The following is a 26,837-nucleotide window of genomic DNA, read 5'->3' as shown; positions in this document are numbered from 1 at the left end:
CTAAATTAACTCTGAGCATAAACATAGCAGTTGAATATCTCAGTTAACCACCCAGCAAAAGTAATTTGCCTTCATGGCCATGGCTCAGAGGGTTTGGGGGCAACCCCGCCAGACAACTGGGCAGGAGCAGGACCTGGACAAGAAGCCAGACTGTTTCCACCTGAATAGACACTTTTGCCTGTAACTCACAGAAGGAAATGCATTTTATCTGGTGGTCCATTCATCGCACAAGTTTCACAAAATAATCATTACCCTAAGTACCCACAATGCACTTTGATGTTTTCTATTCTATTCTGTTTCATATTTTTTAAATGGTGGATATGACCCGTTAGTTGATTTCACAATCGGCCTTCTGGGTGGTGACCCACAGTTCGAGATACTGTTGTTGAGTATCCAGGAATAAAAGGGTGTGGACAGTATTTCTCACTTCCTCTCAATACTGTGTATCCCATTCAAGACTGCAGGAATCACTGGGCTGAGCCAGGAGAATCTCTAAAATTCCATAAAATCAAGGTGGTTCCTATTTCCTGACTCAGCGATTCAAACCAGGCATTGCCACCGCTTCAGCATTTTTTGCCACATCCCCACGCCACCTGTACTATGCATTATTGCATGAACATTCTTTCTAAATCAACTCATTGCTTTAAAACTTAAATACTCACACTAGCCCTGTTTTATAAGTACTACTGGTGAAATCAAAGGTTTCCTGTTATCCCTCAATGCAAAATAAAACAAAAATACAACGATGAAAATAAAACATGATTTCTGGGTTCCGCCTTAAATCACTGAGCTAGTTTCGCAAGAAAATGACCCAGCCTCTGTATAGCTTGAGCTGTCCCTAACCTCCAGAAAGACTTTACCCTTCTCACTGTCCACCTCTCCAATGACAATTAGCACCATTATCATGGCTCACAGCATTGAAACTCATTTAATCTTCACGTCAACCCTATAAAGTGTTAGAGTCACCCCATTTTACAGATGAGGAAACTGAGATATGAAAAGATCAGGAAGACTTGCCCATAGCTAGGAAGTGATGGAGCCAGTGTTCGAACCCAGGCCATCTGATGACAGGGCCTGTGTAATTATGCTGTACTGCCTCCCTCAGAAGCTGCCCGTCCCCAATCTCAGCCCCAGTGTGGCCTCTTACAGAACAACTTCCTGGACTGCCGGGCCTGTTGGCTTGCTCTTCCTGTGTTCCCACGGTACTCACTTCTTGCCTGTTTAATTCATTTGGAGATTAATCATAAAGTACTTGGAGACCCTGCCTCTATCAGGCTGGGGGCTTCTTGCAGGGAAGGCTACATCTTATTCCTCTGTGCATCTCTGGATCCAGAAGCCAGTCAGGGGCATCGGAGGCCTTCAGTAAGTGCCCCAGGGCCCTGGGATCTTTCCTTCTTTAACAAACACTTGATACTCTCTGCTGGCTTGTCAACTCAGAGGCTGGTTTCCAATGAAGCCCTGGGAATAGTCCAGGGGAAAGAGAGATGAGTCAGAGGCAACAGAATCAAGGAGTCTTAACCTGGGATCCCCAGATCCCCAGCGGATGCACACGTAATATACAGAGGTCTGTAAACTTAGATGGGAACAAGATTACATCCTTACGTTCACTGACCTCTGATGGATTTCAGCATTTCCTTCAAATGGAATGTGACCTTTGACTTTGTCACCAGTAAAGTCACTGATAGTTTCATTTCACATCACCGTTGTAGTAGACATCTAAAAATATTCACACTCATCGCTTCCTGGAAATTCTGGTTGTTTTCAGACCCACTGCTAGACCTTGTATTCAAAACACAAATAAGAAAACACATATAGCACATACCATGCCACAAGTGAAAAAGCACCTTGGTATCTGTATATAATATATATAGCATTGGCATTTATATATAGTATATAATCTGTATATAATATAATAGGATTGGCGTTTCTCGGCAATTTCAATAGTATCAGTAATCTTATGTATTTTATGCTTTTTAAAACTATTCTAAGATGGGTCCCTAGGCTTCACCAGACTGCCTGGGAGAGCCATGGAACAAACAAGGTTAAGACACTACATAATCTTGGTTCAGAACCACGTCTGGAGCCAGACAGACTTAATTCTGCCATTTATAAGCCAAATTTCCTGGGCCTCAATTCCCTCACCTGTAGAATGAGGATTACTATCCACCTTACTGGATTAGATCCTAGCGCCTGAGTAAAGGTGATGTTTAAACCCAGACTAGGCTGCCTGGTGAGACGGACAAAGCCTGGGGATAGTGGAGCCCTAGCTGGGGTAGGCTCCATCTTTCCTTCTGCTTCCTACCACATCCAGCAGAGAAGTCATTTTTCTCCTCTCATGGCTGAGCCCAGCTCCCTGTAGCTGGACAGGAAGGCTTATTCATACCCTTCTTAGAGACGCTATCCTATTTCTTAGCCCCAAATCTGTACCTAACTCCCCCAAACGGCTGACGCATTATGATCCCAGGAAAGGCCAGTCGTCTCCCTAAGAATTGACATGCATTCCCACATTTGTCCACGGGATGGAGCTGGTCCACCTTCTTAATCGAACAGCCCAACCAGGGCCGGGGCCAGACTTCTTCACTTTGCCACTCTACCCCACCGGTTTCGTTTTTGTTTTTTATTCTCAAATTGCGCCTGACATACAGTAAATGCTCCCTTTGGGCTCCTTTCCAGTAACCTACTACTCTAAGAATGGTGGTGACGATCCTGACTTTTAATATCATTGGTTAGCTTCGCCTGTTTTTAAACTTGATTTCAATGTAGTCATACAGAATATAGTCTTTGGTTTCTTTTGTTCCACGTTATGTTTGTGAGATTACGTGCAGTTGTAGTTCATTCATTCTCATTGCTCTGTTGGTTCCCTTGGGAGAACGGGCAATAATTAATTTGCCCATTTATCCGGCGACTCTGCACTTGAATGGTTTCCAGTTTGGGGATAACCTTTGAGGTTGCTCCTCCGAGAGGATGGCGCAGGCTTTCTGGAGAGGGCGGGGCCCACGCTCAAGCCAGGCTGTTTGGCTTGAGCAGAAGGGCAAGTGCATCTAGTTGTTATAGATTGTGGGGCGGGGGTTCCAGAATGAAGACTTCCTCTCCCACCGGCTGGGGAGTCTGTGTGGTTTGAACTTGCCTCCCAGGACAAGGGAGGGAGCACCTGGGTTTTCTTATCCAGATGTCCAGATGTGGGGCAAAAAGGAAAAGGAGTGATGGGGCTTGCAGGCTGTCAGTGGAGTCAGGTGATTGATTACAGGGTTATTACTGGTATTGTTCCTGGAGAGCGGGGTCCTCTCTTGGCGCATTGTTCAGGTTCTTGATGTCTCCAACAAAAAATTGAACAAGACGCCAAAACATAGCAGAAAAGCAAAGCTTTATTAAAAGAGAAGGTACACTTCCAGATGTGGAACCCGGCCTGAGAAAGAGAAGCGTGGCTCTGAAGGCCTGGTAACAAAGCATTTGGGGTTTTTATCCCTAGTTGCTGTGGATGGTTATTTTTCTTAGAGGGGTGGGCTTCCTTGATTGACAATTAACATTGACAGGACTCAGTGATCCATCATTTGCTTTCTGCGCATGTTTGTTCCTAGAATTCAGTGTGTTATAATGACATTAATGAACTTCTGGGCACATGCATCATATTATAATGATGGTAGAATGAGGCTCAGGTGAAGGTCATTGGGGTCTTCAATGGTAGGTATAAGTGACTGGCTTAAACTGGTACCTAATTCTCTGCTTACTTATTTCTTTGTAGAAGTCACTTTTAGCTTAAAAATGCCTTCTGGCTTGCTTAATTGTGGGTGGATTAGGGCAGACCACTTCTAGGATAGGAGAACCTCAGTGTCTTTGCAGGCAGACCCGAAATCCCCTAACTTTCCTGTCTAACTCTTTTCTAAGAGCCATGAACCCCCTTATTATTAGTATGGATGTTGAGGGACAGGAAGTCTCTTCTTCTGTATCTGCTTCCTGCTGAGAAAGGTCATTGTCCCTGCCTACTGGGGTTTCATGGAGCTCTTTCCCTTTCTGCCTCAGTCAGGGCAGGGTCTTGGATTTCCTGCTGAAGTGCCACCTCAGTCCCTAGACAAGGAAAAGAAGATACAAACTTATTATTTAAATCATATATTAATTTCTATTATTGGTTTGCCCATTAAGTGAGTAAAGAGAAAGAGGCTTGGTTAATATATTTCTTAAAGAGTGAAAAAGGGACCTTTGGCCTAAAGTCCCCTACCATGTCAGACTCTAAGGGCCCTGTCTGGCCTAACACCATTTCTGCTAACAATGGGCCAATGACCCTTATCAATAGCCAGAAGATCTGAGTCACCAGTTTCAGGGCAATTATTGGGATTTGAGGGAGAGGGTCTTTTTCCCGAAGAAAGGAGGAAAGAAAACTTAACTAGGTTTACTAAAAAGATTAAGACCTCTGCAAGAGATGTCCCATATCGTTTCCTGCTAAAAGAATTTTACAAGTGATGTCCCATATCAGTACTGCTATGTACATTCTCGTATAAGCCTTTGGGCAAACGTATTCTACATTTCTATTGGGTTATGTCTCTGGGAGTTAAATTGCTGGGGTCTATGTTCGAATTTGGTGAATACTGCCAAACAGGTTTTCAATGTGATCATGTTACCAAGGGGTGAAAGTTCCCTTTTTGAGAAACCCAAGCAGGGTCCTTTTCCCCTCAGATGTGGAAATCGATTACCAGACAAAAAGTGAGTGATAACAGTGCAAGCTTTTATTCCAGGGCCAGAGACTGGAGAAGTGGAAACACAGCTCTCAAATCAATCTCTTGTCCCTTGGTGGTAGAGAAGTGACTTTTTAAATAGGATAGTAGAAACGAAAGAGAAGTTGGGTAAATAGGTGGGAAGAATATTCATAAATTTTCCAGCACGAAGGAGGGGCAGTGGCTTTCCCGGAATCAGGGTTCCACCCTCTTTTTTTCTGTTTATGATCTCTTCCCGCCTCTTCATGGCGATCCATCATTAACTGTCGTGGTGCCAGTACTGTGTTATTTAGCGTGGAGATTATATTATAATGAGCTTTAAAATCTTTTGGAGGTCATTTAGAGTTTGACAGTCATCTTGGTTTCAACTGGTTTCAGCTAGTCTTGACAAGTTCTTAACAGCATTCCACAAGCATCAGAGATACAGTGGGAGAGCAGTTCAGCCAGGCCTCTCAGACATCCAGGCAGACCCTGCAAGCCTGTCACGGGGTAATAACTGGACCACATTTCATTCCCTCAACATCTATGGATGTACCAGTTTATTTATCCACTCTGCAGTTGAGGGACATTTGGTTCGTTTCCAGTTTTTTATGATTACAAATAAAGCTTCTATAAATATGTGCAGAGTTTTATGTGAATATAGGTTTTCATTTCACTTGGGGAAATAGTAGGAATGGAAATGCTAGGTTGTATGGTGAGTGTATGTTTGCGTCCAAAACGAGGCAAACTGTTTTCCAAAAGTGGCCATACCATTTCGCATCTCCACCAGCAAAATCTGAGAGTTTCATTTGCTCCACATCCTCCTAAGTACTTGGTATGGTCAGTCTTTAAGCCATTCTAGTAAGTGTAAAGTAGTATTTTATTGTGGTTTCAATTTGCATTTCCTTAAGAACTAATGATATTGAACATATTTTCATAAGCTCATTTGCTCATTTCATAAGCTCATATTTGGAAAGACACTCATTTGCAGTGTCTTTCCAAATATTTCACCCATTTTTTTAAAAAACAATTGGGCTGTTCTCTTACTATTAAGTATAGAGGGCTCTTCGTATATCTTGGATACAAGTCCTAGCAGATAAATGATTTGCAAATATTTTCTCCTAGTCTGCAACTTATGTTTCCATCATCTTAACGGTATCTTTTGAAAAGCAGACGTTCTTAATTTTGGTAAAGTCCAATTAATTAATTTTTTTCTTTTATAGATTGCACTTTTCATGCCCTTCCTAAGAAATCTTTGCTTACCCTAAGGTTGAAAAGATTATCTCCTATGTTTTCTTCTAGAAATTTTATGTTAGAGTTTACATTTAGGCCTATGATCAATGAACCTATATTAGCAAACTTCAGAAGGCTATTTAAAAAGGGTTTCTGATAATATACATTTGAAAGGGGTCACTGGTTATGTCTAGTAAAACACTGAAGCTGTATAAGGAAGGTCATAGTTTCTCTACATAGTGAACAGTTAAGGATTTCAGCTAATTCAGAGTTTATCTTTCAGAATACATGACATGAAGTTCTGGGGATTGTGGGGGCTGCTTCCCTCTTTGTATCCTCCGTTTGATAGATGTACCATCTACGGTAGATGTACCATCTATTTAGTAGGCTATAATAAGCCCTTTCAGGCTATTTACATAATTTCACATAGTCTTGGCTTTCTCTCCTCCTCAGAGGCTCATTTGTTTGACCTTTCATAAAGTTAAGAGTTGGAGGGAGGGCTATTTAATGTAATATGACAAGCAAACCCTAAGTAGCATAACAAAGACATAGTGAGTTCATCTCGCAATCAAGATAATTGACTTGTAATTAATAACTTTTAATAACTGCCCACCAATGTCCAGGATCCACGTGAACCAATAGAAGGATTTGTTTCTCTCCGATGGAGTGAAGAAACTGGGATATTTCTTTAATTTTAGGGGTATCTTTTTCTATCTACCTGGAGCCAAGTTAAAGTTCATGATTTATTTTGTTCTTCCCTTATAGAGGCTCCTTAGTTTGTAGAGCTTTGATGGCATTCCTACTTGCACTGAGCCTTGTTCTGGAATCCCCACAGATTTAATATGGGACTCCCAAGTTCAAAATTCCCCATTCCAAGGATTAGACCTAGATAAAAGACATAAAACCAAATGTTCCTACAGGTGAGGAGTTCTCTGTACTCCAAAGCAGTCGACCAACATGCACACTATGTCAGGTGGTATCCATGTCTCACATAGTCATTAGAGGAGGGAAATTTTTATAGCATCTAGCATGCTGTGTCCCAAAGGTGGAATACTCAGCCATTAGAGAAATTTAGAGACAATACTGAAATCCGTTGTGCGCCAACTACTGGGTGGTCATGGGTCACCACTGCAAAAGATGTTTGAAGGAGAGAGTTATGGTGGAAAGGGGCAGGCAAGAGGAACCTTCCTGATATGCAGCAATAAACTATGTGGTAAGCAAGGTAAAGACTTAAGAATCCATAGTATTAGACCAGCAGTCTCCCTTTTCACACAGGTTATTTATCTGGCATCTCCGCACAGTCCTATGAAACTTCTTTGTGATTTTCATCTTGACTACCACACAGTAACCACCTCTACTTTCTAGGCTAAAGCTGCCATAGGGCTTTCATGGTCTCTATGAATTGTATCCAGATTTACTTGTTTGCTGTCAGTTTTGATGTAGTTGTGATGTGTCATCTGTATCCTCAAGGATGGTCTGGAGCCCCACAGAACGAGTCCTGGGGATGGTCAAGAGAACATCATAGGGCTCGTTCCATCTGGGTTCTTTCTTAAAATTCCTGCTTGTCAAAAAGTTTTTAGGTTTTGCTTAGTAACATAGTTTTGCTTCTGTCTCACCAGAGCTTTGGAGGTTGTAAGGGATGTGCAGTTTGTAATTTACAGACATGTTGGAAAAGCTGTGCTATAAAAAGAGAACATTAGTCTGAGTTTAGATATAGTCTGCTTTAAGATCCTAGAAAAAGTAAAGCAAACTAAACCCAAAACAAATAGAAGAAAAGACAAAGTAAATATCAGAGCAGAAATAAATGAAAGGGAGAATAGAAATACAATAAGTTTTTTAAAGCTGTTCTTTGACAAGATCAACAAAATTGACAAACATCTAGCTAAATTGATTATGGAAAAAGGGACAAGACTTAAATTACTAAAATCGGGAATAAAAGAGGGATAATAAAAAGAATTATAAGGAAATACTGTGAACGATTGTGTGCCAACAAATTAAATAATTTAGATGAAATGGACAACTTTCCAGAAAGACACAAACTATACAAACTGTCTTAGAAGGAAATAGAAAATCTTAAACCTATAATAAATAAAGGGCTTGAATTTATAATAATAGTAATAATGAAAAAACTTCTCACAAAATAAAAAAGCCCAGGACCAGATGACTTCACTGGTGAATTTTACCAAATATTTAGAATTAGCACCAATCCACTCAAAATCTAACAAAACATAGAAGAGGAAGGAACACTTCCCAACTCATTCTATGATGCCATTATTACTGATACCCAAACCCAGCCAAAATGTTATAAGACAAAAAAAAAAACTGCAGACCAATATTCCTTGTGGATATGGTCTCACACACACACATATGCATGCACACACACACACACACACACAATTCAACAAAATACTAGCAAACCAAATCTAACCACAGTATTATTACCAAGATCAATTGGGATTTTATCCTGGGATGCAAGGATGGTTCAACACCCCAAAATCAACCAATGTAATATATCATATTACTTGAATAAAGGACAAAAACCATATGATCATCTCAGTAGATGCAGAAAAAGCACTTGACAATCTTTAACACCCTATTGTGATAAAAATATGCCATAAACTAATAAAGAAATATCAAATGGCCAATGAGCATATGAAAAGACACTCGTTATTAGCTATCATAGAAATGCAAATCAAAACCACAATGAGATACAACTTCATACACATTGGGGTAGCTATAATCAAAATGGTGGAAAATAACGTGTTGGTGAGGATGTGGAGAAACTGGAACCCATATACATTGTTGTTGGTAATATAAAATGGTGTAGCTATTTTGGAAAACAATTTGGCAGTGCCTTAAAAAAATTAAACATAGAGTTATTATATGTCCAAGAAATGTGAAATCATATGTCCAGAGAAAACAGGTACATGACTGCTCCCAATAACTATATTCATAATAGTCAAGAGGCAGAAACAATCCATATGTCCATCAATTGATGAATAAATAATATGAGGTCTTCCCATGCAGTGGAACATTATTCGGCCATTTAAAAGGAACGAAACACCTATACATGCTACAACATGGATGAAACTTAAAACATTGTGCTAAGTGAAAGAAACCAGATATAAAAGTCCACATATTATGAGATTCCATTTTTATGAAATGTCCAGAATAAACAAATTCATAGAGGAAGAAAATAGATTAGCTGATGATGGCTGGTAGGCGGGGATGAGGTCAGGGTGGAGAAGGACAACGGGAAGTGATAGTTAATGGGTGCCACCCATATTCGGCATGATGAAAACATTCTGGAATTAGACAGTGGTAATGGTTGTACAACTCCGTAACATATTAAAAACCACTGAATTGTACACTTTAAAGGGGTAAGTTTTATGGTATGTGAATTATATCTCAATGTTTTAAAACCCTGGCAAGTCATGGAATCAGTGTGATATACAGTGCAGAACAGAGTGGGACTTATTACCTTTATTTGATTGTTTCCTGCAATAATGTTATGAGAGAAGCAGAGCACGAAACTCAGTAGATTTTAGAAATAGACTCTGCAAAAGTTTACGGAGTTCTTGCCATCCTATTCAACTGTGCCAGTTGCTTCAGCATGTGAACACTGAATGGTGCTCAGCTCCTCTACAAGGGTCTTAGAGGCTAATGGGGAGGCTTAGAAGAGGACACAGTGGACTGACAGCCCCAAGAGGGTTGGCTCCGCTGTGTACGGAGCATTGGGCATCTCTGAGCAGCCACCAGGCTTCCAGTTCTGGATACCCAAGACAAGCCTCCCCGGAAAGAGAATGACTTGGAGAGATGAGGCTAACAGGCTGCCTAGAGGAAGGGCACCTGAATAAATTACAGAATGAAATCACACCTTGATCTCCCAGACCGGGGCCGGGGAAGGCATGTGCAAGCGCGTGCGGGAGCATGAAGTTGTGCTCCCTCTGTCTGAGGCCCTTGACAAAGAAAAGGGAAGGACTGGGCCAGATTCCTCCGACTCCTGACCTAGTTTAATACAGGTTCCTCTAGGCAATGGGGACAGGGGTGAGGACGCTGTAAGAAACAGAAAAACTCAAACATAAGAATTGTCACATAAAGGGTTTTATCAGAGAGTAAGAAAACAAGAGGAAGGGAAAACTTTTTAAAAGTACAACCTGGGTGGGAGCAGATGGTCCTTGTTCCACTTCAGTAAAGCGAAGAAGAGCAGAGGCACAGCCTGGACCGCGTGGGCCCTGATGAGATAACAGGGCCTAGCTTAGTACCAAGTGACAGGAAAGGACAGCATCTTGCACAAACACCAGAGCATGACGGTTGACTCATGTCATGGGAATAGCAACGTGGAGGAGACACGGCCAAGCCTGCAAGGATGAGAAGAGACGTAAGTCTGGGATATGGTGGACACAGTAGGAAAAACCCAGTTTTTGTGATAGGGGCAGATTAGAATAACAATTATTCTGTGACCATGTTTATTATTAGCTGTGCCTCCCAGACTCTTTCCCTCTGAATCTGTAGGCCCTGGGAAACTGAGGTTACACAGACTACAAAGCGACATGCTAGAAATGACCCAGGAAAATACAGAGTTCTGGGGAAATGGAGTGTGTTTCAGAAGAGGAAAAGGCAGCATCGGCTTGGAGATCAGGAAAGATTTTACTCACATAGCGGCGTATAACTTCAAAGAATGTGAAAGTATTTAAAAATTGTTTTCTAATCACAATAATAATATAAATTTAGTTTGATAAGTACAGAAACACGCAAAAAAGGAAAATCACAAATTATTCTACTACTCCAATAAAACCACCATTAACATTTGAAGAGTATATCTTTGTTCATTGTATTTATTTATATCTATATCTACCTAAAAATATATCTATAAATATCAATAGATATATAGATATGAAAGTGCATGTGTTTGTGGATATATGCACATACATACAGATGTATGCATATCTATTTCAAAACAAAAGTTGTGATCGATAAGGATTCTGACGGGGGAAGTAGAAGGTAAGAGAGAACAGGCACTGGCAGAGAAAAGCAAGCACAGAGAGGGAACAGCCAAACCAGTTTCTAGAGAAATCACAATGGGCACAGTACACATAACACTTGGCCACCTCGCTGCTTGTGATTTCCCTCTGATCAGCCATACCGCACTGGGCAACAGGCCCAGGTTACTAGGCTAACATTTTTAATGGTTACTTTAATACTAAACATTCTTGAAAGACTTTTCTGACCCTTATAAAGGGAAATAGTAGAAGGACTTTGATGGCTAGCACTTGACTGCTGATTCACTGAGTGAACTTGGTCAGGCAGATAATCTTTCTTTTCTGGTTTTCCCTGAAACAGGGCAGGCAGGTTTCTGTCTCTGAGCAAGAGCATCAGCATAAGGAGAGTCACTCAGGGCCACCAATGTGGGTGACGTGTCTGTTTGCATAATTTTTTTTTCTCCCAGAACTATAAAAGTAATTTATCCATCCATCTCTGGCAAAAGAGATCATTATCCTGTCCTTAATGTGATCTAATTTAGATGTCAACTACATTTATGAGCCCTCAATTCATTATGCTATCAAGATAAACAGATAGTGCCCCACACTCAGCATGAGGGCAAAGTGATATGTAGAGCCTAGAGATCAGTCAATAAAAACCTATTTGCAGTGCCATTGAGCATGGCAGGGCCTCCCAGAGGAGGCGCCTCATTCTCAGAGAATCAACGGACTATAAAAATAGTCTTAACTCATTGTTGAGACAGAGTGGAGAAAGCAGAGAGGAAATCCCAAAGCAGTGGAGGAGAAGTGAGGGAGGTTCTTTTCAAAAGTGTCTAAATGGTAAACGATCAAGAGAAGCCACAGGCTGAAGTAGCTGAAATGCAGCCAACATCACTGAACTCAAGTACTCACCTCTGCAAAGAGATAGCCAGAGCCATTTGACCAGTATTACTGGAGGCCTCCTATGTGCAGAATAACACCAGGTGCTGTGGGTGAAAATCTAACAGAAGTTCTGCTGCCAGGGTGCTTGTAACCCAATGTTCGTGCACAACCACAGTACTCAACATCAAACCAAGTGTCAGGAACCAGCCTGGGAGCCCAGAAAATAGTGTTGACCCTTTCCCCAGGAAAAAGCTGTTCACCTGCGATAAGCAGAAAGCTTTTGCTTTCAGTAATCAATTCTGTTTCTATGTAATCTAGTCTCATACCCGCATAAAGACGGATTATAAAAATAAGTCAATCTTTTTAGTTATATAGATTATACAAGATTACAAATTTTCTAACTTTTAAAATCAGGATATAAACCACATAAAACTGAATATTAAAAAGACTAAATTTGCCCTACTCATTCTCTACTGACAGATTTAGTAACAACATTTGTGGGATATAAAATTATATAAATTTTTAAGAAGAGATGGTTGTTTTGTTAATCCCAAAACTAACTGCCTTCCATACCAGGCAAAGAGGCAGGAAGGCTTCAGCTAAGTTAGGGAAGTTCTGTGCCCACCACCCCATACACCCATCTCCCCAACGACCCTCCCCAAATAACTAAGAGGAAGAACAAAAAGAAATTTTGAGTTGCAATAAATCCAAGATCTATTTTTCAGTGACAATCTCATAGTTTTGGGTTTGAAAACATTGTCAGTGAAAACAGTCTTGTGTCAAGTCTAAAATGATGTAAATGTATTTTCTTATTTGCTCTGTTTGAATGCTTTCCTGTACAAATGATCCTCTCAACGTCACTGCATAAAGGAATCAGGCAAATCTGGGACAGTTTGGTCAGAGCATGGTATGATGAGCACAGTATGAGAATGAAATCTCATCTCTGCCACAGATTTTCTCCTAGATCACAGGGCTGGCCCCTCACCATTCAGTCCTCTGCTCAGATGTCACTGGTTGGATGTGGGCAAAGGAGGGAGTCACATCAGGGATTTGCCCAGGTTTCATATTTGGCTAATGGGATGGACAGCAGTTCCACCAACCAAGTCAGGAGAAACTGCAGGCTTATGGGGAGGTGGGGGAAGGAGAGGGGGATGGAGAGGAGAGAGATGATTAATTCAGCTCACTTATGGACATTGTTGTGCAATCCGTGATGTCCAAAACATAACTGAATATACAGTTCTGGAGCTCAGGCAAGAAATATGACACAGAGAAGCGAACATCAATACAGATGAGTAAAAAATCATAAAGGTACATGAGATTATCCCAACAGAAGGGACGAGAAGCAGAAGGAAAGAGTGAGCATAGAATCCTGAAAAACACCAATATTTAAGGGACAGAGGAAGTAAATTCAGTGACAGTAAGGAAAAATGGCCAAATTGGAGGGAGAACCAAATGAAAGGTGTCAAGGGAAGATTTATGGTGTCAAATAAGATAGAGGAGTCAAGGTATGGGCTGAGAAACTGGGTTATGTCCATCGAATTATGTCCTTCACTACTGTAGTTTCTGTAGTGCGACAGGAATAGAAACAGTGGGTGAACGGGAGGTGGGGGTGGGGTGGATGTGGAGATAATGTGTACACTTTTTTTCCTCCTAAGTCAGGGAGAAAAAAAAATAGAGCAACTAGAGGAAGGACAAATTGGCTAGGAAGGGATTTTTTATAAGTAGAAGAGTCTTGAGTATGAGAGGCCTACAGCGAGAGAGAGAGCACAAAATTACAGGTGGGAGAGCAAATAGCTGGTGGATTAGGTAGAGAGCACAGAGGATGACTGGTGTTCAACAGGAAGAGGATACTCGAGACCAGAAGAAACGACTGATATGAACGCAGGTAAGTCTAGAGGTGGGAACAAGAAGGGAAGAAGGTGACAGAATTTCTCAATGCTCTCACTGAAAAGGGTTAGTGGGGATATGGGGAATGGAAGGTGAGGCTGAGCAAAGATCAATAAAAGGGTGAGTTAGAGCGGGATTCAGGAAACTTGGAGGTCTAGAGAAGAAAAGTGATTTGTTTGAGGTCGCATTACTGTTACTGCTTAGGAATATAGCAGTAAGAGGAAGGGGGCTGGTTTGCAGAGGGGAACTGACGTGTACTGAGTGCTAGTAGGTCCCAAGCACTGTCCTTGGTGTTTTATATAAGATTATTTAGATCACACAATGCAATCCAATAAGGTACTAATATTATTGATTAAAAAAATTTGAGGTTCCAAGAGGTTGAATAACTTGGTCAAGGTCATAATGCTAATACGCATTCGTATCTGTATCTTTTGGCTCCATGCATGGTAGCAATCCTGGGGCCCCAAGCCAGTCCCCTTTCCACTCAACCATATTTTTTCTCCTTGGCACTTGTTAAAAAGAATGATGCTACCCCGAACAATAATAAATAATACTAAGTGCATCAGTGGAAAAATCAATGTTGGGGTTTTACACATCATTTAACCCTTCCAAGAGCCTAATGGGTAGGTCCTATGACTGTACAAATGAAGAAACTGAGGCACAGAATGATTAAGTAACTTGCTCATTATCACAGAGGTAGTAAGAAGCAATGCTAACCAGAGTCTGTGGTCTTAAACACTCCTGTACTGCCTCTTATGCAATTTAAAAGGTGGTTGTGACTTCTCCCCCTCTGGAGAGTTTTGAGATTGCATTTAAGAACTATTCGTCCTAAAGGGCAGAGGAATGGACCAGGTAGATACCTTCAGACTTAATGTTCTGGCATGTATAAATTGTGAAAGATAAAAACGTGAGCAGAGGAACATGGTGGTCTGATAGGATTATCAGCTGCTCCTTTTAGGGGGGAAAAATAGCATTTCTTATAAAACACTTGAATGAGCAGTCCAGGGAGGGGCCCAATTACTTTTTGCCAAGAGAGACTTTTTTGTGTGCTTAAAAGCTCCTACCTTTCAGGCAAGTTTTAAAACCCACAATTAATGTGCTTGGGAAGTTAACGAGCAGCGTAAATACTATTCCACGATCCTGCAAAGTGTAAAAGATACAGAGTTGTAACATTATGAGTAGCCCTTCAGGGCAGTACTTTATGATGGTCTGGACCCTAGCCAATTCTCTCTGGGGACCGGTCTGTAAGGACTACTGCTGCTTCGAAGCGGTGGTCCTTGTCAAGGTGGTAGAGGGATAATACTACTGCATGTAGCGGCCTCCCAGATCCTTAAGACCAAGGATGTGGCCTCAATACAAAGACTAATGAGCTACATACTGAACAGTTTTTAATTTTCTGGCTGAGTAATACTGATATTCCCGTTCTAATCCATTCTGCTTCACTATCGAGTACCTCAAATGTATTCTGCTCTTGTCAACACCCTGTTCCAAAAGCTTCAAGGGCCACCTAACAGAATATTGTTCGTTCTTTAATTAGCATTTAAAGTTCTCTCCAGTGTAGCTTAAACCTACTATTCATCACTCTCTCACACTGCTTTAGTCATAAATTTTTGCCTTTTCCCCGGTCACTGCCCTCCATGCCAGAACTACAATCCCAGAGTTTATCTATATTCTTCTGCCCAGTTTCCTTTCTGTAACATTCTCCCAATTTATTTACATGCTAATCATCCTTCAAAGCCTACTCAAATGTCAGCTCCTAGAAGCCTCCTTTGTAACTGCTCACTATGATATCTACCTGAATTTCCATTCAAAGCATTTATCAGACTGTCTTTGATGTTTTTCTACACCTGTTCCTTCTGTCTAATCAATTATAAATTACTGTAGGGAAGTCTTTAACTTCTGAGTCCAGTACAGTAGGGAGCACAATAGCACAATATACATGATCAGTAATTGCTGAAGGTGATTCTGAACTCTGGTTTTAAAATATCCATAGATATTGCCAATTTTCTCAAAAAATATTTTAGACAAAATTCCACAAAGATCACAGTAATTTTAAGGGTGTAAAAAATAGGGTAATGCAGCTTTAAGCTGGGCCTCTACCTACAGAGACATCTGAGTTTAGAAGTCCATTTCTCTTACAGTAGATATGATCATGTGTAGACTACTACTTGAATGTGTTAAGTTCCAAAGGCTCTTTAAAGAGGGGAAATTAGCAAAGCAGGCAAATACTTCTTGTGCTGCCTTTCTTTCTATAAACTACTGTTGGGTTAATTTAATACACGAGAACCCAAATAATTTTTTTAACTCTTCTGCATCAATTCTACTTCAAAATGACACAAAGTATGGAGAATGAAATAAAATGTGTTGTATATTTGTTACCAATTATCTCTATATTATGAAAGATGTAATAATAGTTTGTCAGTTGTCACTGCTGCATCTTACAAAACAAGTCTTACAATGCGATGCAGAATAAAGTGTAGCAGAATGATCTTCATAAAATAATCTGCATTATCTGATTACTTCAGATATTTAACATCATTTATCAAGACTTTGGTTTCTACATACTGATAGAAAGAGATCATTTCTCACACAAATAAGGCAGGGTCTGGCTCTTTCCATGTGATGTATAGCACAGGAATTTTTCAAGCAATAGCTAACATATTTCATGCCAGGCACTGGGCTAACACCCTACACGTATCTCGTTAACTAACCATCACTACTATTATCCTCATTTTACAAATGGAAGTGCTTTTGAGAAGTACAACCCAAGGTCATGGCTAGTATGTGGTCAACCTGGGACTCCGGTCAGCCTGACCCTAAATCTCATTCTTTAGAAATCAGCAAATTAGCTAAATTTTGATTTATAAAAATCTCCTTCCAGAATGAATATGCTTTGGTCACTGCTGCTATTAGCCTTTGTATTTACAAAATAAAGAGACTGACTGACTTCTGGTTTACCTTCAGATTCAAGTGTGTCAGGCTCTTTCAACGTTTTAATGATCTTAAATGAGTCCGTGATTATCCCTACTTATCTCTGAAGCCTTCTAGTTACTGCATCGGCTATGTCTTTTCTTCATTTAACATTATTTGGTTCCTATCGATCTCAAAAACAGAGTTCAAGGAGATATCGGCATGAAACAGACAAAATATGTGCCTTCAAGGAACTGAAAGCATTACATATAATCAAGGTGAGGTTCTTCATTTATCAAACATAGCGTGAATGTTTCCTCCATGCGTTTTAACTCAATTATGAGACAAAAGATTTTCAAAATCCTAAGTCCACGGCACATAGTTCTTCCTATCTGTATGACAGAGCACCTGGCAATCCACCTCGTTTTGTGGTTATGAGATTCTAATTTAGTCACAGATATAGTCCCCACGCGACAGTCGTTGATGCTTTGCATCAATTCGCCCAATAGTTACTGATTATCTACTCTACGAACAAATCAAGGGTTCTGTCCCCGTTAAGTTCACTGTCACGAGGGGCCTCTGACACTTTTTTCCTCAGAGAAACCTCCCCTGATCTGGGTGAGGTCACGGCTCCAGTGACCCGCAATTAATGGCTGCCCCTCTTTACAGTGCAAGCTCCATGGCTCCATCGCAAGCCCGACCGCGCGCGTTCGTGGCGGATGTCCACTAAGGGAGCGGAATGGATCGAGCGATCCGTCGGCCCACCGCCGCCGTCGCGCGGGAGAGCAGAACCGCGCTCTCACTTCACCTGCAGCCTCCCACGGACTGGCCGCAGTCAAAACACCGCATCCCCAGCTCTGCCCCACCCGCGCTCGGGACACTGTGTTCGCGGTGCTGGCCGCCGCCGTCTCCGCCGCCCGAGCGGAAAAGGGCGAGAGAAATCTGAGCTACCCCCTAGACAGAAGCCAAACGCCCTCAAACAACCTATCTCAAAACCGAGCGCTCACCTCTGACGTGAACCCTTCGCGAGATCCGGGGATACGGGGCCGCCACGCGTCGCCCCAGCCAATCCGGAACCCGCTCCGGGCCGCCCCACCCACGGCGCACACGCACACACCAACCGGGCCGGCCCCGGCTTCTGATTGGCTGGAGCCGGCTGTGGGCGGGACGGGGAAAGCAGGCCAGACTGCGAGCGCCGGAGGGGTCTTGAAGCTAGCTGGTTGGAGTTTTGTGGGGCCCTATCTGTTTTCGGTAAGTGAAGTAAGGAGGAATATTGGGAGCTGGGGATGCCCGACAGTGGGGCGGGAGGAAGTGGGGCCGCGCTCGGCTGAGCTGAGAGCACTTTGGGAGAGTTGGGGATCGCGGGCCTGGGAGTGGAGCGAGGCCTGGAATGAAGTGGGCGAAGTATCACTGGCGGGTCTCGGCTGGACCTCGTGGTTCAGGGAGGTGGGAGATCCAAAGACAAGGCCTGATGCCCTGTCGGGTGAGGAGATACGGAGCCGACGAGAAGATGAAGCCGACACTTGTGGAGCGAATCGTGGCCAAGGGAAGACTGGCGGTTAGGGGCGTCATGAGACCCGTGGAGGGGGCTGGGCTGGGCCGGGGGCTGGGGCTGGGGCTGGGGCTGCTGGGGGCTGGGGCCGGGCTGAGGCTGAGCCGGCGCCGGGAAACCGGTAGCACGGACCGTACCCCGAGCGTGGGGCGGAGTGGTGGATGAGGACGGATTGGGACGGCGAGCTCTCCGCCCAGGCAGTCCCATCAAGGTCACAGAAAGAGAGAGAGGAGGAAGGTGGGAAGGTTGAGGGGAGAGCGTCAAACCACACGACCTTCCTCTTCTCCCCGACCCCGTGTTTCCACTCACCCACCGCGACCCTCTCTTTCGAGCCCTAGGAAGGTGAGAAGGCCTCAGTGACGGAATTTTAATTTCTTCCGGGTAGAGATTACAAAACATAGCAAATGAGTCTGCACTGTAACTCGCCCTTATCTTTTTATTACCGGCGTGGGAAGCGATTGTTTCCCCTTTTGGGGTAATCCGCACCAAAGGCATGTGTGCTTCGGGAGGTACCCAGGCACTCTCGAGTTAGGATGAAAAGTTCTGACAGATTGAAGCGGTACCAGGCCCCAGCATGAAAACCTGTTTGAGTCCTGTAAACCAGAGCTTCTCTTACTTCGTGTGCACCAGAATCACTTGAAGGGGGCTTCTTAAAATACACGTTCCTTGGGCCCTGTCCCAGACTATATGAATCAGAATCTTCAGGGCGGGGCCTTGGCAGCCATTTTTAAACAAGTCTACAGGTGACCGATGCGAAATTGACACCATTGTTAGTTTGTGATACCAAAATGACAGGCTGTGATGATCCTTCAGTCGGTTGCATCGCCCGATGCTGGGCAGCTCATCTTCCCTTATGCCTCTTCTCGGTAGGTTCCTATGCATTTGGAAAGGTCTTCAGTAGTATCTTACTTGGTGTACAGAGTAATTTGTGTATTCCAAACTGGCTTTGAATATCTGGTTACTGGTGCCTTTTTTTGCACTTTTGGACCTTCTGACAGAGTCTGGGTCAATTGCTGTGGGTGGATGAGGAAATGATAATAAAGGAAAATCTACAAGTGGTGCTAGTGAAAAAAATATTTTAAAATCACATTTGAAATTGTTGCATAGATCTCTGGGAGAAGAAACTCTAATTTTAGGCATGACTTAACATATTTTTTTACAATTCAAAGAAAGAGATGCCACCCCAATAAATTTAATTTAAACAATGACATTGAATTGTACACTTGAAACCTATATAATTTTATTAACCAATGTCACCACAGTAAATTTAATTAAAATAAGAAATGCTGGCCTCTGTTAAGGAATGGATTTTAGTATTTTTCAGATTAAAAATGTACCAACATCATGAGATTGATAAGTTGGCAATATATTGTCAATCAAAAGAATGCTGGACTGTGTATCAGAACTGGGTTCTAGTCCTACCCTGCCAGAAATGAATTCCTGCTGTTGAGCAATTTATATAACCCTTCTTAACCCTTTTTTCCTTCTGTAAAATAAGGCTGTTGGCATGAATTAATCATCTGGGTTGTTATTCTTAAATTATTTGATTTATAGTTACTGACTCTGATACTTTAAAAGCTAACCATTTTCAGTTTAGGCGGCTGTAAATCATGAATGCTTGGGAAACTTCTAGGTGGTAATTAGGAAGAGAATTATCAAAATCTTATATTCAGGAAGTGTTATAAATATAACACTGCAAAAATCAATAAGGTTGTATAAAATATAATTTGATATAAGTGTTGGATTTTTAATATTTTTATTTATCTTGAAATGTTTATATGAAGTGTCCTGGTTCAGAGATAAATTATCATTAATCACTTAAAGCAAATAATGACCACATGGCCCCCCCCATGCCCTGATTCTTAACCCCAGGTACTGCTTTCTGAAAGCCAGATCAAATTTCCAACCCATAGAAACTTTAGAGTTTGTATCATAGGTGACAAATGGAGATGGATGGATTTGCTTCTGTTCTTTCATATACATGGCAGAGACCACCATCCCCCTCCCTTCTGAAAGGAGTGGGGGAAAAAACTTGCTTTATAGACCTCTTGGACAATTACAGTGATCCAGAATGAGAGTTAGAGGAAAACCTACCTCCTCTCTTGCTTTTAAAGACAATTCTCAAATTAAGGCAAAGGAAGAAAACATGCTTTTATATCTGCCAAAGAAGGTGCTAGTTTTTAAAAATGGATTGTGATATATAATAGTTTTGTCTTTTGTGGTTGCAAGAAATTGAGACCTACTCAGGTTATCATTTCTTCTTTCATGGTATAAGAATAAAAAACAAATAAGCACTTAGGCATATACAGTTTGGCATTTTTTAACTGACTGATTAAACTCTACAAATGTATATCATTGTTATTGTTTTTCACTAAATATTTCTAAATAAATTACCTGAGAATAATTTTAATTATTGAAAAATATTACTTTTAAATTTATTCAACAAGCATTTTGTAGTGTACTTACTATATGCAAAGCATTTTGCCAGGCAATGGAGAGAGAAACAAGCAGGGCAGATTATCAAAATCTTATAGCAAGTGTAGCCTCCTGACTTTACAGATTCTAGCAAGAAAAACAGTTAAACAGGCATTTATAAGAAAGTTATTATAGAGAAAACATAGAGTTCTATGGGACTGCATAACCAAGACACTTATCATAAACTTATAGGAGATCAATTAAGATAAGAACCTGAAAAATTGGAAGAGTTAGCCAGGAAAAAGAGTATATGAAGGAAATGGAAAGGGAGGAAAAATGGAAAGGGAATCAGCTTGTGCAAAAGCTTGGAGCTCTAGAGAGCATCTATAAAAAGTTTAATGTGATTCTCATGTGGCTTTGGCAAGGGAGGTAGAAGGAGAATTGTTGATAAAAGTTGTGCCTTTGAGAAGTTTATGATTAGTTATGAGGGCAACTAATAAACGTATACTTACCTAAAATAAACACAATATTTAATCTCCATCTAGTCCATTTACGTAGTTTCTTGAAAGCCAATTTCAAATATTTCTCTGTGAAACTTCCCAAACCTACTTTAGCTAAAAGATATCACACTAAATTCAGTTCTCATTGTCTCTATTATGCTACTAGCAAGTAATCATACTGTCATATCTTTTTTAAAAAATATAATTTTTGAACCGTTTAATTATTTCAACGTTTATGTCTTATCTTTTTCAATATATAGTGAGTGTTCTGAACCTTGAGCTTGTTAGATCTTGTATATAATAAAAGCTTAGTAAGTAGGGTTTTATTCAATTAGCAGGTAATAGAGTAAAAAAAGAGAGAGTGAGAGAGAGAGAGAGAGAAAGTCTAGTTCTAATCTGAGTTTTCTCGTATCTAGTTGTGTGATACTGCACAACTCCTCTGGATTAAGATTGTTTTCTCTGTCAAATGACAGAATTTGACTCTTCCCAATGGGGATGTGTATTTGGAAGGATGATTTTACTTCTAAACCTAAGCCTCACTTCTATAGAGTTGGATTTCGTTTGAGAGCCTTAACCACTACTAACACCCCTTGAATAGCAAGGTTTTGAATGGGAGCTGTTGTTAGAGAAGCGAGTATGATGCACATGAAAATCTCAGTATTGAAGGTAAGCTTTACATGGGTAGTTGAATGGGCGGTTGACTTGAGTTTATTGTAATTGACGTTGGAAACTTGTGCACTTACATACTGTATTTGACTCCCTTATTTTATCTTTAGGTAAATTTTATAGGCAGTTAAAATCAGCTTAGTGAAGAAGGAAGTATGTACATAGTTACTGTGACTAAGGTGAAATTGAATTCGTTATTACCTCATCATGATGAAACGCCTATTAACATTGTGTGTAAAGGAAGACGACTGAAAAGGGAGAATGAAGGAAGCCTTTGGTCTCTGTGATAATGGAAATGAAATTTTTTTCCTGTCCCCTTATTCGTATAATGATTGGCCTAGTATCTTGCCCTGTTGGGGACCACTTCAAGGAATACTATTATTAAAGAAGTTAAAGAATTTTAAGAGGGAAGCCCTGGGAATGTAAGGTGTGTAAAGGAGGAAAGCTAAAGGTTAGGAGATATTCATTAAGAAGACCCTGAGGGGATAGTTCAATTTTATGCTAAGGAGAAGTTAAAAATGATTACCCTAAGTCATAAAAAACTAAAAGTTCAATTGAACATAAATTATGTTTAAAAGGAGACATTTCTAGCAATCGGATTTAAGATAAAAGCTTTGTCCTTAAAAAGAGTAAATAATGAGCTAAGTAGAAATTTTTGCTATTCAGACTAAACTGTAATCTTCCCCAAAGACAGCCACCATCAATAATAGAGATTAATGTAATAGAATGGAAACTATTCAGAGGTGAGAACTGAAGCCAGGTAACATGGTGGAATAAATAAGTCAGTTGCAGTTGAAAGCAATAAAGACTACACTTAACTACACTTAAAAATATTTAGTAGGATTTTCAACATAATATTGAAGATGCAATAAGGACTATTAGTTTGGTTTGAGTAATTTAAAGATGTCAATTGAAGTTGATTAAGGATCAAGACAGAACATTAATAACTGCAATTTTAATCGACAAAAATAATTTTAAATTTTTTCGTTCGCTTTTATTAACAGTGTGAGACTAAAAAGGAATTGGTCGTATGGGAGAAACGTCAAAACAGTAGGAGGCATAAAAACATATAACTCTCCCTAAAGGTGGCCATGGATTACAAATAAAGTTGATTTCTAAGAATATTTTTTAAAGTTCGTGGGTAGCATATACCAGATTTTTATGGAAACTAGGATTCTTTTAAGTACATCCAATCATTTAATGTTCTAGTTGGTTTTCACTGCAGAACCTCATGGAAATTTTCTTTCAGAAAGATTCTTCAATCACTATGTCATCTGATACAGATGTTTCTCTTTCTTCGTATGACGAAGGTCAGGGATCTAAACTTATCCGAAAAGCTAAAGAGGCACCGTTCGTCCCCATTGGTAAGTTTGACTTTGACATTCTAATAATCTGTTGTCTGTTTTAACACAATCGAGGTGTGATCATTCATCAAGTACATCTGTAAAGCATTTATTTTCAAATATTTTTTTATATGTTGTTGAAATATGTTGAGGTTGGCACTATATAACTCTCATTATAAAAATTCTGTGTGTATTTAGACTTCATGTTTTATTGACTCGTATTTCTGTGAATGTGTTGAGGGGACTCTAAGACCACCATGTCTCCATGATTTGCTAGAAGGACTCACAAGACTTTCAAAAAAGCTGATATACTCACAGTTATGGTTTATTACAGTCTCTTATATTAACTGATTCTCTTCAGAGATGGAAGTAGCACGGAAAGGAAGCGTCCCCCTGGTGCTCTTAAAGGAATTTTTCTACTGGCTTCACAAGCCCACATTTTGAAGATCTTAACTTTCTGGATCTCCTACTCTTTGCCACCAATTTTGGATTTTTGGTTCTGAGTGGGGGCGGGAATTAAAAACTCGGCGTGTATGTTAACTAATTAATGGTCTCATAAAGTATCCTTATAAAAAATAGTAGCAACTACGTTGATTGATGGTGAAATCATCTCCGTTCCCTGTCCCCGTGTGTCTGACGTACTCGTGGCTATTTGTTTTACAGGAATGGCAGGTTTTGCAGCAATCGTTGCATATGGATTATATAAATTGAAGAGCAGGGGAAATACTAAAATGTCCATCCACCTGATCCACATGCGTGTGGCAGCCCAAGGCTTTGTCGTGGGAGCAATGACTCTTGGTAGGTTCCTACAGGAAATTTTCAAATTCATGGTTCCTCATTAATGCATTTCTTTGTAAATAAAAGAAAGTAGATACTTTTAGCTAACTTTGAAGCAGTCTGCAGATAACACTTATATTTATTTTCATGGAAAAGTGAATTAATAAAAATAGTTCAAGTAGTAACATAATTTTACTGTCTATGATATATCTTACTAAGGTTTGAAAGAAAGAAAAGACAATCCTGTCCATCACTGATTTATAATTTCGTTGAAGAGTCTAGACATGCACATAGGATTGGAAATAATATCCATTATCTGGAAGAGACATGATTGCTATTTTATTGAGTTTTTGAAGGTGGAAAAAATTTTTTTAATGTAGGTATTACATGTTTTTCTTAGCTTTATAATTCATTGACTTTATCTGGTATTGTATAGCAAAAGTGACTCCTTTTAAAGGTGCCAGATAAATATTGATTGTCCTTTAAAACAAATATTTTAATAGTCTGAGCTAGTCATATTAGCCACAAGCTACTTGGAAAACTGAAAAGAATTTTTAGAAATTTACATTGTTTAAGAAGGCAATAGTGTAAGCAGCCTAAGGTCTTGTTCCCCTTGTAAATATTGCATGCTAGCAAGGATGCTACATTTATCTATTTTATGAACTGTTTTTAATTTTATTCATATCTAAATTTTAACTAGCATTCTTTTTTTTAGGTATGGGCTATTCCATGTATCAGGAATTCTGGTCAAAACCTAAACCTTAGAAGAAGAGATGCAGCCTTGGTCTTCGTGGTACTTGCTATAGTTAGACATCTCATATTGAGGTTATATGTTTACGTGGAAAATAAATCCTACGAGTGGGTCTGACAATAACATGGTAATTTGAATATTAGCTTCCTTTCTTGCAGGCTTGTTTTGCCTTGTGACTAAATTACTAGTGACTAGTTCACTAACTAGGTCGTTCAGGGGAGTCAAATTAGCACACAAGAAACATGTCACTTTTAAATGCACTTGATAGTGATAAAATGTCCACTTTGTTAAACTCTCCTGATGAAATTAGTTCTAAAGAAGACAACATGGCAGTCCTGAAGTACTCCCAGTTGCTACAGATCACACGCTTTTGATATTGTGTAGGAATCCTGTTCGCTACAGTTAATGTCACTTTTTTCTGCCATGCAATGGTGAATGTCGTGGACTGAATGAGTACTTCAGTTTTTAGAGCTGGTTGGCTCCTGAAGAACCTTTCAGAACCGTGCATGGCATATAACATTACAAGCTTCCCCACAACTAAATGTGTGTGTTTTGTGTGCTTAAGCCAAATCTAAAATGCTGAAGCAGAGCTGCTAGAAGATAGTATTTATTTCAGAATCGTACTTGTCAACATAAGAATAACTTAATTATGGATCCCAGTTTAGCTCTTTTAAATGTCATCTTGAAATAGAAATATGTTTTTCAGTGCTAATGCAAAGGCAATGAAAAACGCTTTTGGAATGTGTGCAGTATGTTTATTTTCTCTGTAAGAATCATAAATGTTAAACCAAAAAATTACCTATAATGGAAGTGATTAACGAATTATGAGCAAGCTGGTCAGACACTAGACACAAATAAGGCTTTTCTGCACTTGTGAAATTCTCTTGTCTAACCTGAATTTACATTCCATGGTGACATCATGGTAAATGTAGTATTATTAAACTAAGTGAACATATCGAATGTCTTGTTTTTATTTCAATTTGGAAAAATTAATCATTTCTCAAAGTAGCATAAGAATTAAGTTTCCAGAAGAATGTTTTATGCCTTTGGTGGGAACCAGAATTAAAAGAATTCTTACCAAATAGGAATAATGACTGACATTTATTGAGCATTAACTGTGTGGCACACACTGCTCTAAGCACTTTTCACATATAATGTCATTTACGTTTCCTAACAACTTTAAGAAGTAGGAGTTATGATCCTCATTTCATAAGAGGAAACCGAGATATGAACAATCTAGGTAACCCAAGTTCACTAGAAAAGGTCGTAGGTTTGGGACTGGAACCTGAGTAATCAAGTGGTAGATGCCAACCGGTGTTAAAGAAACTTGAAATATTGGCCTTTGTGAAGTTAATGCTGGAGTGGCAGCAATTATAAAATTAGACAGGAGGTCATCGCATGGTCTTGACTCACCACTGAGTCCGTAACCTGGACCAAATCAGGGTTTTCTCACTCTTTTCCTAGCTATGAAATGAAAAATTAGTCTAGGCCATTTCTATGGTCCTATTTATCTTCTAGATCATTATGTGAGTCTGAGAAAGTGCTTAAAAATATAAGCTATTACTAGGAACTTTAATCAGCTTCCAATAGACATTATAGGAGATGCTTGTAGGCAGTCCTAACAGTTGTTTCATGAAGGATAAGCCGCCTGTAGAAGAACAAATTTGAGAACAAGTTTCAGAAAATCATCATTCTAATAGATGAGTATATTACTGATTTTGTGAAACTAAATAAATGCTAATTTGAGAGAAATTGGTCCAGACAAATGCCAGAGGATAGAGAGAAGAACAAAGTGAAGTAAGCGTTGAGATGATAATGATCATTATGTGATCATCAGTGGGATTGCTTGCCTGAAGATGAGAATTATAAGTTAGGGTGGGTGAATAGGCTGGCACTATTTTCTACTGAATTAGACCTAGGTTCTGCCACCTACTAGCCGAGTAGCCGTGGTTTCCTCATCTGTAAAATGGAGACAATATTAGTAGTCTAGGGTTGTTGGGAAGATTAAATGCAATGGTGAATGTCAAGAGCTTAGTGTAGCACCTGATAGATTAGTAAACTCAGTAAATGGTTGCTGTTCCCCTGTTACTGGGCTCAGCTGAGAATGCAACAGCACAGGAGATGCATGAGCCCTGCCCTCACAACTTACAGTCTAGCAGGGTAGGCTGGCATTAAATAAGTGATTACAGAAGGCATGATGAATAGTAGGTATAGGATGCGGCAGGAGCATCTGGCTGGGAGGCCTAACCCT

General features: G+C 40.2%; 2 protein-coding genes across 8 annotated transcripts in view; one reads left to right on the top strand and one right to left on the bottom strand.

Moving 5' to 3' along the window:
- The window catches only part of ACKR2 (atypical chemokine receptor 2), a 36,911-nt gene extending 19,238 nt beyond the window's left edge, over nucleotides 1-17,673 (bottom strand). Inside the window, exons 1-4 of one of the 5 annotated variants that reach the window (XR_005647509.1) lie at nucleotides 17,590-17,673; nucleotides 11,816-11,993; nucleotides 10,079-10,156; nucleotides 4,014-4,065 (exon numbers count right to left, since the gene is read on the bottom strand). The gene's annotated coding sequence lies outside the window, so the exon portion shown is untranslated. The other 4 variants (XR_005647508.1, XR_005647507.1, XR_005647510.1 and 1 more) reach the window with 4 other exon arrangements.
- Nucleotides 17,674-17,712: 39 nt separating this feature from the next.
- On the top strand, nucleotides 17,713-25,542 carry HIGD1A (HIG1 hypoxia inducible domain family member 1A). 3 transcript variants are annotated; one of them, XM_039837438.1, is made up of 4 exons: nucleotides 17,713-17,833; nucleotides 22,965-23,079; nucleotides 23,722-23,856; nucleotides 24,551-25,542. In XM_039837438.1, the coding sequence occupies exons 2-4, from the start codon at nucleotides 22,983-22,985 to the stop codon at nucleotides 24,598-24,600; spliced, it is 282 nt and encodes a 93-aa protein (XP_039693372.1). In that variant the 5' UTR covers nucleotides 17,713-17,833; nucleotides 22,965-22,982; the 3' UTR covers nucleotides 24,601-25,542. The 3 variants fall into 3 exon arrangements, with proteins under 3 accessions (XP_039693372.1, XP_039693373.1, XP_039693371.1); XM_039837439.1 differs by having other exon boundaries at nucleotides 17,750-17,833; nucleotides 22,969-23,079; XM_039837437.1 differs by having other exon boundaries at nucleotides 17,753-17,842.
- The last annotated feature ends 1,295 nt before the right edge of the window (nucleotides 25,543-26,837 follow it).

This window comes from Pteropus medius, unplaced genomic scaffold (genome assembly GCF_902729225.1).
Source record: "Pteropus medius unplaced genomic scaffold, Ma_sr-lr_union100, whole genome shotgun sequence".
NCBI lineage: Eukaryota > Metazoa > Chordata > Mammalia > Chiroptera > Pteropodidae > Pteropus > Pteropus medius.
Note: the sequence above shows the minus strand (reverse complement) of the source record. Positions and strands in the feature narration are given on the sequence as shown.